This window comes from Acomys russatus, chromosome X (genome assembly GCF_903995435.1).
Source record: "Acomys russatus chromosome X, mAcoRus1.1, whole genome shotgun sequence".
In the NCBI taxonomy this organism is placed as follows: Eukaryota; Metazoa; Chordata; class Mammalia; order Rodentia; family Muridae; genus Acomys; species Acomys russatus.
The window spans coordinates 22,318,651-22,331,424 of NC_067169.1; the positions used below are offsets into that span (position 1 = coordinate 22,318,651).

At 49.4% G+C, this 12,774-nt stretch overlaps 1 protein-coding gene across 1 annotated transcript; it reads right to left on the reverse strand.

Annotated features, from left to right (window-relative positions):
- Positions 1-754: 754 nt before the first annotated feature.
- On the reverse strand, positions 755-11,741 carry Tro (trophinin). The gene is given in 14 exon segments (XM_051141209.1): positions 755-932; positions 1,102-4,526; positions 5,323-5,437; positions 5,795-5,857; positions 6,260-6,302; positions 6,394-6,473; positions 7,157-7,248; positions 7,650-7,729; positions 7,935-7,998; positions 8,093-8,197; positions 8,853-9,974; positions 9,976-10,008; positions 10,253-10,322; positions 11,609-11,741. Coding segments are annotated over 12 exon segments (5,256 nt in total). The 5' UTR covers positions 10,298-10,322; positions 11,609-11,741; the 3' UTR covers positions 755-932; positions 1,102-1,112.
- Between the last annotated feature and the right edge of the window lie 1,033 nt (positions 11,742-12,774).

Below are 12,774 nucleotides of genomic sequence, written 5' to 3' on the forward strand. Positions count from 1 at the left end.
TAATATTCTTCCATCCCTAACCAGTTTGAACCTATGTATTCAGCCACTGCCCATACAACCATCATAGGTCATGTGCTAGTGTCCCTGTGATAAACAGGCTCATAATCTTGCTGTCTTTGTCCCCTATTCCTTTCATCACAACCACCCAGGAAGATTCAAGCCTTGAATTATCCACAGCTTTTTCCCCTCTGGGACTTACTAGGCTTGTAGTTTGCTGCTTGAAACACATATATTTATCCACTTCTACAGCTACCCTTAAATCCTGTTCAAAGTCAGGGTCACCTTGTATTTTCTGGCACCCTGTCCCTTTCCACCATCTCAGTCAATCCCTAACTCTTCCATATCAATCCCCAGCCTCTCCATTGGCTCTGGCCCTACCCTCCATACTGATTTTTCAATGTCTTCTTGCTCTCATGTCAACTCCTGGTTCCTTCCCTTATTCCTATATTCTGACACAACAACCCAAAACTAATGTGAATTTACTATCCATAGCTCTTTCTGTTTGCCCTGTATCTCAGGCTTCCCCCTTCCATATGCTCAAGCTATTTATCCTTTGGCCTACCACACTTTTCCCAGAGCTCTCTGACCCTGAGAAATACCTATCTTTCAGCTGGAACCCCACAGGCCCCCAAAATCTAAATTGAACTCTAGCTGTTCTGTAAACCCCAAAACATCACATCTAACCATATTAAAGGATGGAATAAACTCAGGTTCCTTTGGCAAATTTAATGTTACTCTGATACCAAAATATGACAACAACACAAGAAGCAAACACAAAGCAGGAACAGCAGATTTTTTTTTCATAGTGTTTCACTCAGCTGATGGGTAGTAGCTGCTTAGGCTGCTGTGTGGATGATGATTCCAAAGCTGCACATTGGCTCCATGGGAAGTACTGCTGTAGTTAGCCTTATCTGTAAACATGGGGAACAGACCTGAAAAACAAAGCAGAATACCCAGAGACTAGCAGAAAGCCCATTTGCTCACATTTCCTTTCTTGTCCTCATCTTCTCACTTGGCCCTCCTATCTTAGGGTTTCTTCCAGTGTCTCCTAGCTATTCCAGTACTCCCCATGGGTTCTAGCTATGGGAATGTTGCAGTTACCTGAAACTTCGCTAGCCGTAGGAGAAGCCACAGGTTCCACCACCAAAGCCAGTACCAGTGCTTGGTCCACCGTTGAATCCAGCATTCGTGCTCAGTCCACCACCAAAGCCAGCACTGCTGCTCAGTCCACCACCAAAGCCAGAACTGGTACTCAGTCCATTACCAAAGCCAGCTGCAGTGCTTGGTCCTCCAAAGCCACCTCCAGTGCTTGGTCCGCCGAAGCCAGCTCCTGTACTTGGTCCACCACCAAAGCCACCAGTGCTTGGTCCACTGCAGAAACCAGCACCAGTGCTTGGTCCACCACTAAAGCCAACAATAGAACTGGGTCCATTACTGAAGCTGGAGCTGGTGATAGGTTCACCAGTAAAGCCACTGCTGGTGTTAGAATCACTGCCAAAGCCAATGATGGTATTCAGTCCTCTGTCGAAGCTGGCATTAGGCCCACTGCCAAAGCCATCGCCAGTGCTGAGGCTTACACTAAAGCCTGCACCAGTGCCAAGTGTGCCACCAAAACCTGTATTGGTACCCAGGTCACCAGTAAAGCCATCACTGGTAACCAGTCCACCACCAAAGCCAGTGCTACTGCCCAGTCCATCACCAAAGCCAGCGCTAGTGCCCAGTCCACCACCAAAATCAGTGCTAGTGCTTAGTCCACCATCAAAGCCAGCACTGGTACCCAATCCCCCACTGAAGTCAGCATTAGGACTTAGTCCCCCACCAAAATCAGTGCTGGTGCCTAGTCCCCCACCAAAGCCAGTGCTGGTTCCCAGATCACCATTGAAGCTAGCACTGGGGCCTAAGCTTCCACCAAAGCCAGTGCTGGTACCTAGGCTACTGGCAAAGCCAGCACTGGTGCCCAAACCATTTCCAAAACCAGCACTGGTACTTAGCCCATTCCCAAAACTGAAAATGGCACTGGTGCTGTGCCCCTCACTGAAACTGGCACTGGTAGCACCACTAAAGGAGTTGGTGCTGGAAGAGCCTCCAAAGCATAGGTTGGTGTTAGATGCACTGCCAAAACAGAGGCTGGTGCTGGGTGCTCCACCAAAACAGAGGTTCGTGCTGTGAGAACCACCAAAGCTGACACTGGTAGTGGGAGCACTGCCAAAGCTAATGCTGTTGCTATGAGTACTACCAAAGTCAGTGGTACTAAGTGCCCCACCAAAGCCAACACTGTTACCGAATGCACCACCAAAATCAGGGCTGGTGCTGATTGCACCGCCAAAGCTGGCACTGGTGCTAATAGCCCCACCAAAGCCAGCACTATTATTGAGCGCACCACCAAAGCTGGCACTGGTGCTAATGGCACCACCAAAGCCAGCACCGTTATTAAGCGCACCACCAAAGCTGGCACTCGTACTGATGGCACCACCAAAGCCAGCACCGTTATTGAGCGCACCACCAAAGCTGGCACTCGTGCTGATGGCACCGCCAAAGCCAGCACCGTTATTAAGCGCACCACCAAAGCTGGCACTCGTACTGATGGCACCACCAAAGCCAGCACCATTATTGAGCGCACCACCAAAGCTGGCACTGGTGCTGATGGCACCGCCAAAGCCAGCACTGTTATTGAGCGCACCACCAAAGCTGGCACTGGTGCTGATGGCACCACCAAAGCCAGCACCGTTATTGAGCGCACCACCAAAGCTGGCACTTGTGCTGATGGCACCGCCAAAGGCTGCACCGTTATTCAGTGTACCACCAAAGCTTGCACTTGTGCTGATGGCACCGCCAAAGCTGGCACTACCATTGAGTGCACCACTAAAGCTGGCACTGGTGCTGATGGCACTGCCAAAGCCAGCATTGCTATTGAGTGCACCACCAAAGCTGGCACTGGTGCTGATAGCACCGCCAAAGCCAGCATTACCATTGAGTACACCACCAAAGCTGGCACTGGTGCTGAGTGCACTGCCAAAGCCAGAACTGGTACTGATGGCACCACCAAAGCTGGCACTGCTGTTGAGTGCACTGCTGAAGCCAGCGCTGGTGTTGATGGCACCGCCAAAGCTGGCACTGCTATTGAGTGCACCACCAAAACCTGTACTTATGGCACCGCCAAAGCTGGCACTGCTGTTGAGTGCACTGCCGAAGCCAGCGCTGGTGCTAATGGCACCACCAAAGCTGGTGCTGCTGTTGAGTGTACCGCCAAAGCCAGCACTGGTGCCAGAAGAGGCACCAAAGCTCACACTAGTGCTTAGTGTGCCACCAAAGTCAGAGCTGGTGCTAGAAGAAGCACCAAAGGAAACACTGGTGCTGAGTGTACCACCAAAACCAGTATTGGTGCTAGGAGAACCACCAAAGCAGATACTGGTACTGAGTGTGCCTCCAAAGCCGGCACCTGAGCTGGGAGAGCTACCAAAGCAGACACTGGTACTAAGTGTGCCTCCAAAGCCAGTGGTGGTACTAACTGCACCACTGAAGACAGTGCTTGTGGTGGGTACACTGCCAAAACTGGTGCTTGTGCTGAGTGCACCACTAAAGCTAGCTGTGGTACTGTTAAGTGTGCCTCCAAAGCCACTGCTGGCTCCACCATCAAAACTGGCACTGGTACAAGGTGCACCACCAAAACTAATACTGGCTCCACCACTGAAACTGGTACTGGTGGTAGGAGCACCACCAAAGCTAATGCTGGATCCACCACTGAAACTACTGCTAATGCTGGGTGCCCCACCAAAGCTAATGCTGGCTGTGCTGCTGAAACTAGTGTTAGTGCTGGGTGCCCCACCAAAGCTAATGCTGGCTGTGCTGCTGAAACTAGTGCTAGTGCTGGGTGCACCACCAAAGGTAATGCTGGCTCCACTGCTGAAACTAGTGCTAGTGCTTGATGCACCACCAAAGCTAATGCTTGCTGTGTTGCAGAAAGTGGCAGTTGTACTGGGTGTGCCACTGAAGCTAATGCTGGCTCCGCCACTGAAACTAGTGCTCGTATTGGGTGTGTCACCAAAGCTAATGCTCGCTGCACTGCTGAAGTTGGCAGAGGTGCTGGGTACACTACCAAAGGTAATGCCATTTCTGCCACCAAAGCCACCATTGGAGTTGGGTATGACACCAAAGCTACCACTGGGGTTGGTTAGTCCACCAAAGCTAATACTAGCACCGTCACTGAAGCTATTTCTGGTGCTAGCTCCTTGGTTGAAGTTGACATTAGTAGTGGGATCTGCATTGTCTTCGGGTCTGGATTCAATTTCAAAGGAAAATCTGTTCCAGGCCTGTGCATCATCACCCAACTCTTCCCTTGTTAGGCAGTCAATATCCATGTCATCCCAATTCCAGGGCCCAGCCACAGCTTCCTCGCCAATCCCCATTTGGGCTCTTGCCTCAGCCCTGGCCTCAGCCTCAGCCACAGCCACAGCTGCAGCCTGAACTTCCATCTCAACTGCCTCTCGGTACTGAGCAGCCCAGTCTTTGGGATCCTTCTTCTGTACCTAAAATGGAAATTGTAATTATTATTGTAAGAAAAATAGCTCTTAAGAGATATGTGCGAAGCACCCATTATGGGATCCACACAAAACTAATAGTGATAAGTAGAAAAATTCTAGAGTTCTAATGGGTCAGTTTGGATGTCAAACTTCAGCTCTGCTAAGTTAGGCACCCGAGTTATGTCCTTGGACAAGTTACTTTATAGCACTGAGCTCAAATGTCCCCATTTGTAATATGGGAAATGATAAGAGACTAAGCATGGTGGATTGAGTGTGTTTACCCAAAAGTCTTAGGTTGAATATCCAATCACTCATCAAACTGTATTCACAGACATGGCCTTTCATGGGTATAACTTTTGTGAAATGGGTGAGGCCTTGATCAAATAGAATTAGTGTCCTTATAAGAAGAGACGTGAAAATGAACTCGGGCTTGTTCTATGCTATGTGAAAGAAGATGGAGACAAAGTAGCATCTGCAAGTCAGAAAGAGAGCCTATACCAGAAATTGACTGTACTGGATGTTAGCCTAGGGTGTCTATCTCCAGAACTGTGAGTACATCAAGTTCTGTATTTTAAGCCATCCAGTTAATAATATTTTATAATAGCAGCCTGAATCGACTAATAAATATATGAAAGTAACTAGCCAATGAAAGATACATAGCTTGTATATATCCAGGACATTGATGAGGCTTTATATATTTATACGCAGACCATTTGTTGTCCCACATCTATCATTGCACACAACCTGCCTCAGCCAGGAGCATCCCATTCCCTTAAAGTGCCAAGCTCAGGAAGTTCATTACCTTGCATGCAAATTTCAGGACTTTCATCTTGCTAGTCTCGTGGTAAGACCTCAGGCCCCAGAAGAATTCATATTCAGGTGGTCTGCTGTTGGGGACCCTCTTGTATTCCAGATATCTTAGAGAAAGGAAATGAAACTTGCTTCTAAACAAGCAAAACTATTGTTTAACGACGAGGCCTCAGATGAAACAATCTCCTCTAGACAAAGGCTTTCCAGATCCAGATTCATTCCTATGCATGGTTCCATGCAAAGTAGCTAATAGCAATACTTATGCAGAAGTCAGATGGGTTTTGTCTCCTATGAAGACTAACCCCTAGATTCTTGTCAGTGTGTTGTTAATAGACTGGCCATTTGTGGGGCCCTGCTCTGACTACACCCCACTGCAAGGGTTTTAATAGGGCTTCGCCACAGGAATTTTAGACAGAACTCTGGTCTAGGACACAGGATGCCACAAAGCCTCGAACACTACTTACTTCTGCTTCACAAATTCATCTGTGATGAGTTTCCTCACTTCTCCAAAAAGGGAATGTCTTACCCTAGCAAAGGAGAAAAAGAATCAGTGAATACGAACCAGAACTACCCAGATGAAGGCAGAGATCTTTCCTAGATAGAACACAGTCTATAGCCAATGAGGCCGTCTCAGCGAAGTGAAGAGAGTAGTGAGCATATAGGCCACTAGAAAAAAAATCAGTGGAGGCCTGATGGCACTGTCAGGGATGCCTAAAGGTCCACCTTACACCTCATCTCAGAACAGACAGAAGACATAAAGGAGAAAAGAAGCAGAGTTCAGAACCATTTTGTCATTCAGCCAGGTAAGAAACCCGCCATCCCTGCCCCATGCATCCTCCATCAGACCACCAGGCTGAAGCAATCCTGGGACCGTCCTCTCTTGCCAAAAGACAACACGGACAGCAAGTGTTGAGAGAGCCCAATCATACCCAGGGCGCAGCCCCAACTTGCGCAGCACCTCCCAGATGACAGCTGCAAAAGGAGGCAAGGAGACAAAGACAGAAAATGAGCACCTGGAATTCACACAACAGTCACCTATTCAACTGCATGCTCAGTCACTCACCCTCACTGGCCTTGTTGCCATTCATGAAGATGACACTCAGAATCACCATGAGGAGACCCAGCTTAGGTGTGTCCCTGGTCCTAGGAAGTAACAGGACAAAGAGAAAGTTTGTATCCAGGAATCATCTATAGCTCAAGGCCTAACTCATTAGGTCAGCCTCTCCCAGATTCCTCAGATACAAAGACTTCCGGCCGCCACTCTTCAGTCCCAGCTATCTATGGCCCCAGGCAAGGTGCTTTCACTCTAGAGCCAAACTCCATTCCCGGAAACAGGAAACCACTTGCTACCCTACCCCACCTAGGGTTGGGACAGGGAAGAATGCTGTCAACCTAGGCCACGTGGGCATTCAGTCAACAGGGGCCATTCTTTCTCTCCCAAAGCCCCAAGCTCCCAGATGGAGCCCTAGTGACACTCCCGCCCTCAGGCACCATGGTCCACACCAGAAACCCCTCCCTCCTCTGCAAGCTGCGCTTCCACAGCCAGGCCGGGCACTCGGTAGAAGGCACAAGTAACAACAGCAGGCTCATGTCCAGGGAGTCTGTTGGGAAGAAAGCCAACCTGACAGCAGGAATGCCCCACTCCAGGCTCTGAAACCCTTCTCTCAAGTCACACTCTGGCCCCACTACTGCCCACAGCGATCCAGCCGCATGTGGGAGCTGGACAGGGGCGGTTAGACCCTCTTCCCTGAGCTCCTAAGAGGATATGGAGAGAGGGATGGCTGGAAGCAGAAGCCCGTTCCCACCCTAGCACTTTCCCAGCTTACGTTCCCAGTATGCCCGCAGAGGACTCCTGAGTGCTGATAAGAATATACAAGCTACTCTGCTTATCAATTTCCTTCAGATTGACTCGAAACATCTGCCAAGTAAAAGAATAACCCGTGAGTTCTCAAAATAGATCAGATATCAGTTAGTGTGTTGGGGATTCTGCAGATCACTGTATCCCTAAGTAAGGGTTGTGTGTGAGAAAGAAAATGCATATAAAGCATATAGTTCAGTACCAAGCACACATTAAACATGTAACATACATAAGATAGACATCCACAACATCTTTGTTATTAGTGACCTCTGCAATACATGTGATGGGGTATCCAGCAGCAGACAGAAGCCAGGACTAAGCTGCATGGCTTTAGTACTAGCGGTGTTTCCATGTGACTTGCTGTGTGGTCAGTGGTGGTCCGTCCCTAGGCTACCATGTGCTCCTCTACACAGTGATGGTGATACAGTAGGTGCGCCCATCCCCCACGGCTGCCCCTTCACCTTCTCCAGAGCGTAGCTTGCTCGTTCAATGATCTCTGGGAAATACTCATCATATTCTTGGATGACATCCTTCAGCATGTCTACAAAGGAGGAGGAGACAGGAGATGCTAAACTGTACAAAGGCCAGGTGACTGTGGTCCTCTACCAGCCCTGTGTGGCCAAGGCAGCAATAGTGTAATATGAGCGTGGCAGCTGAGGCAGTATGAGAAGAGGTGATGGATGTAAACGATTACCCACAGGCCATGGGGAAATAGAGTAGTGGAGAAGAATGCTCAAGAAGGCTACCTGAGCGCTTGATAGGGATCTTTGTCTGGTCCTTAACCAGCAGGTATTTCACCAACTTATTTGCCTAAAAAAGGAATAGTTGAGGGAGGTATCACTCCAGTGGCAGAAAGCTTGCAAGAATGTCAGAAAAACAGGACCTTGGCAGATTAGATTCTTACCCTTTCCTGCAAAATGGCTACATCTCGGGGTGGGGGAGGCCTCCGGCTCCACGGAATCCGCCTGTAATTGCTCCCAGTTCTTTCTTCTCCATTGGGATGCTTAGACTTTATCAACGGAGAAGAAAAACAATGTCTGGAGTTACCAAATGAAAGAGAAGGCTGTTTCTTCTAGAAAATGCCCCCTAGAGCCTAGAGGGCCTAGACCCTCCCCCTCCAAAGGGGAGGGTCCGTAACCCTGGCTACCCTGACTCCCAGGCTTATCTTTCACAGGCTTCCAGGCAAGAGTGTCCTTCACAAGCTAACCAAGGCCGTGCATGGCCTGGGGTTCTCCTCTTTTCTTTGGCTACCAGTAAACTCAGCTAATTACAGGCCTGAGATGGGTTAATGGATTCTAGGCCTTTGTTGTTTTATCTGTAAAACTGGGACTCAGGGTCCCCAGTTAATAAGAGTTTCTTTTCAAGATAGCCACATAAAACCTGGGTATGTGACACCAAGTTTGGCACATGGTTAAACATTCTGTAAATCCAAAGTGAGTCACAAGTAGGCCTTGACTAAATACACAAATGTATTTCCCTACCAATCTATGACCTACTAGAAGACACAAAATTGTATCCCATTCTTCTCAGCAGATCCTATATCCTGTTCATACAGAGTCTCTCTCGAAGTGAAATGGTCCAGGAAACACTAATAGGACAAACTAACAACCTAGGATAGGAATGGGAAAGAAGCACAAAGTTAAGGATAATGTCCCAGATCTCACCTTCCGGTTCCTCTTGCCCCGGGTTCTTGTCGTGGGTTCTAAACTCAACTGAGCCAGATAGTCATCTGCCAAGGCCTGGACAGCAGCAGCAACCTGAGTCTCAAGGGCACTTATGCTGGTCTGAGAGGTAGCCATCTTGGCCTGATTTCCTTGGTCAGTGACTTGAGCCTGGCTTTCAGTTGCCCGAGCCTTACTGGCAGCCTTTCTAGCCCTAGACCCTCTCCTGATCCGTACAGTGACAGACAGCGCATGGTTTGTTACCATTTGAATGGTAGGTGGGGCCTCAGAGAGCTCAGAAGCAGAATTTGAGCCTTTATTGGCAACCTTCTTCCCCTTGGGCTTTTTGGGCCTTAGAACTACAGCTGAGGCCTCAATCTGTCTGCTAGAGGCCTCGATGGCATTTGAGGACTCTACATATTCAGTGTCAGTATTTGTGGTCTTAGTAGTTGTCCTTTTAGCTTTGGAAGTTTTCCTGGTTCGGATAGTGGCTGCTGAGGCCTGGATACTACCTGTCTCCTTGGCAGCCTGGCCTTGGGTTGTGGCTGCATGGGCAGTAGTTGAAGCCATTGGGATCTCAGCGGCACTAGGTACAGTCTTATTGGCAGCCTTCTTTGACTTAGAAGCTTTCTTGGGTTTGCTGACAGCTATCAAGGCCAGGGAATTGGCTGACTCATTGGCAACTGGAGACTGGACAGTCGGTGGGGTAACTGGTAGGTTTAGGGCCTGTAGGGGTGATGTGAGCTGTGGAGTGACATCCTCACTGCCAGTTAGGGATACCTTGGGAGTAACTCTCTTTGTCTTGGCTTTCTTGGTCTGAGAAGTAACTGAAGCCTGGACATTGGCTGCCTCAGTAGTACCTGAAGCCTGGCTGATCTGGGTGAACATTGGTAGGTTTAAAGCCTGTAAAGTTACTTTAGGCTTGTTGCTAGCAATGTCATTGGCAGATGGGACTGGAGGGGGAGCGGGTGTGGTCTTAGCAATAGCCTTAATAGAAGTCTTCTTGGTCTTGCTTTTCTTAGGTCGGCTGGCAATTGGTGGGTCCTTGGTTGCCGACAACAGGGTATGCATCAGCAGGACACTGTCCTTCTCTGTCGTCTCAGTCTGTACATCTGGAGAGAAAGGAAAGCCCTAGGCTCCCAGAGGGAGGCAGAGGGCCCTACATAGGATTATGATCCTGTGGGTCACCAGACCTCCCTATAACCACCCCTCTCTACAATGGCCTCTCCTCCCAGCGGTTTGATTGAAATGGGATGGGGAAAGGGGGAGGGAGCACCATGCAAAGGAAGACTGAGACAGGGTAGGTAGGGAATTATGGAACTACACAGTGGTAATGGGCTTCAGGGTGGTAAGTGAATTCAGGGCAGGACAGACAGCCTGGTAAGAATTCAGAGAGGTCTCACCTGGAATGTGGGCATCCGATAATTATAGTCATTTCTTCTATCCATCTTTCTGAGAGGCTAATAGCTGAGCCTGAAGAAAATAGGCCTGAGTTAGAGGGGGATAAGGAAAAGGGGTTGATTCGTCAAATCTTGATAAATTTGAAAGGTGAAAGAATTTGCCTAATTTTGGAACCCAAACCTTTCTGGGTTTGCCTACCTAGAAGCCTAGGACACCTGGTTTCTGAGCTCCAGCGTCTTTCGCTTCCAAGATGGCAAATCAGTCCTACGACCTACACCTTAATACCCTCCACCACACCGCAACCTGACAGTGCGCATGCGCAGAGAGTAGGGGCGAGCGCGCGCTCCCGCGCGCGCGCACACACACTCAGGATAACAGGTTTTCCAAATGCGCCTGGTCCTCAAGGTCCTCAGTACGCATGCGCTTTGGCGGACAGGACCATCTCTAACCATCGCATTTCCACATATGCCCCCAGCTCTCAAAGCTACAGAACATCTCAGTCCCACCCGCCTCCTCTTCCTTTTAACTACACCATTTCTCAGTCCACCTTTTCCCCTAAGAATGGCTCAGACTCCGCAGGGCCTTTTCGAGCCGCCCCCTCCTCCCCTAGCAACGTCCCCCCCCCCCTCCGTGCCCGCTCCCCCTTCCTCCGCGGCCGTGCGCCGCCTGTCAGCCACTCGGCCTGGCTGTGGTTCCGCAGTCCTCCGCACCTCCCACCCCTCCGCAAGCCCCCCCCCCCCCGCGCCCGCAGTCGCCTCCGCCGACACTATCCCCCCCCCCCCCGCCACCTCAGTCCACGTCTGCAAGGGCCCCGCCCCGCTTTCTGCAACATGGATACCCCACCCCCAAATCCAACAGGGATACCCTTCCTGATTCCCAGCTCCCTAACCCTCCCAGGTCATTTCCCCCTTTCAAACCAGTGCTAACCGGATCCTAGCCCGCCCTTTCTCCCTTCCGAGACTGGTCTTTTGACCGTTTAAAGAGGACTCTGCTGCTGCCGCTGCTGCTGCTGCTGTTTTCTTGGTCCCGATCCGATCCATCCTTTCCGTAGCCCAAATGGGGTCCAGCCCCCTTTCTTCAGCTTGATCCAGGTCCCTTACCTCCTTCCCGAACTCGGTCCTGCTCCCCTTTTGCTCCAGCTAGAACGTTTTCTAGACGTTTCCTTTCCACAGTCCCAACCAGGTCTGCATCTCTTCTTTCCATCCCCAATCTGAGTCCAGACCTTCCACCACCCCCAACCCCCACCCGCACCCCCACCCGCACCCCCACCTTTACCCCGTGAGAATTGGGTCCAGGCACCTCTAAACCCACCACATCGAAGTCGCTAGATCCCGAATCCCGGCAGGTTTTCTTCAAACCTTAATGTATGAAGCCAGTGACCCCGAAGCCGCAGCCTTGAAGCCCCTGCAGGGTCTTTACCAAAGCTGGCCACCTCAGCTCACCTCGCCCTCGTGAGTCGAGAGGACGTCTGCTCCCTCCAAGCCTCTCCTCAGGTCTGAGCTTGTTACCCGCCCCCCTGGCCGGAAGTGGTCCTGCCTCTTTCCGCCTCCAGAGGGGGGTCTCCGTCCCTACCGGCCCGCCCCGCCCCCTCCCTGCTTAAGGACTTCCCGATCGCCTCTGTGTAGCTCCTCTTTTCTGTTTACTACCTCTTGTTCAGTATTCACACCTATTCTCCATTTCATTTCTCCGCTCCCCATTCTGAGTCCCTGTTTCTGTTTGATTTTTCTGTTTCTCCTGAAGAGAATGACCTCAGAGCTCCCACGGCTGTCCCGATAACACTAATTACATGGCGTGATACACTGAGAACAGAGGATTATGTCACATTCATTACTGACTCTCAAATAGGACTAGATTAAGATATTTAGAGGCTCTAAACATTAAGGATGCTCCCAAATCATTCGTATATACTTAAATAATATATAATAAATAAGTAAATGTATGTTAAATATATATTTTTAAAGCAGATGTAAGAAAAATCAATTAGAGCCTGTCATATGGCTCGGCGGGTAAAAGCACTTACCACCAAGCCTGAGGACCTGAATTTTATTCCCTGAACCTACATGGCGGACGGAGAAAACCTACTCCCACAGGTGGTCTTCTCAACTCTGCTTGCACACAAACATATATGTGCATGCACACATGTGCTCGAACACACACACACTCGATTTATTATAAATAAAAATCCCTATTTATCTCAAAATAATTTCATTGATGCCTTTTAAAAAGCAAATTATTTGAAAAATATTCGAGTGGGCATTTAACAAAACACTGATATAATTCCAGAACTACCTGGGAGGGAGATGTTGAAGGATCTTGAACTCAAGTACAGCCTTCTACAGTGAGACTCTATATTAAAAATATATACATATACATGCATATATATATACATACAAGTATATACATGCCTTTTTTTTTCTCATGTTCTTCTTTGACTGATGCACTGGGCAAGGACTTAGGCTGTCTTTTGTGCTATAGCGCACTATTCCGCAGTGCAGGAAACATTTTGTGACATTCACCTTTTTCA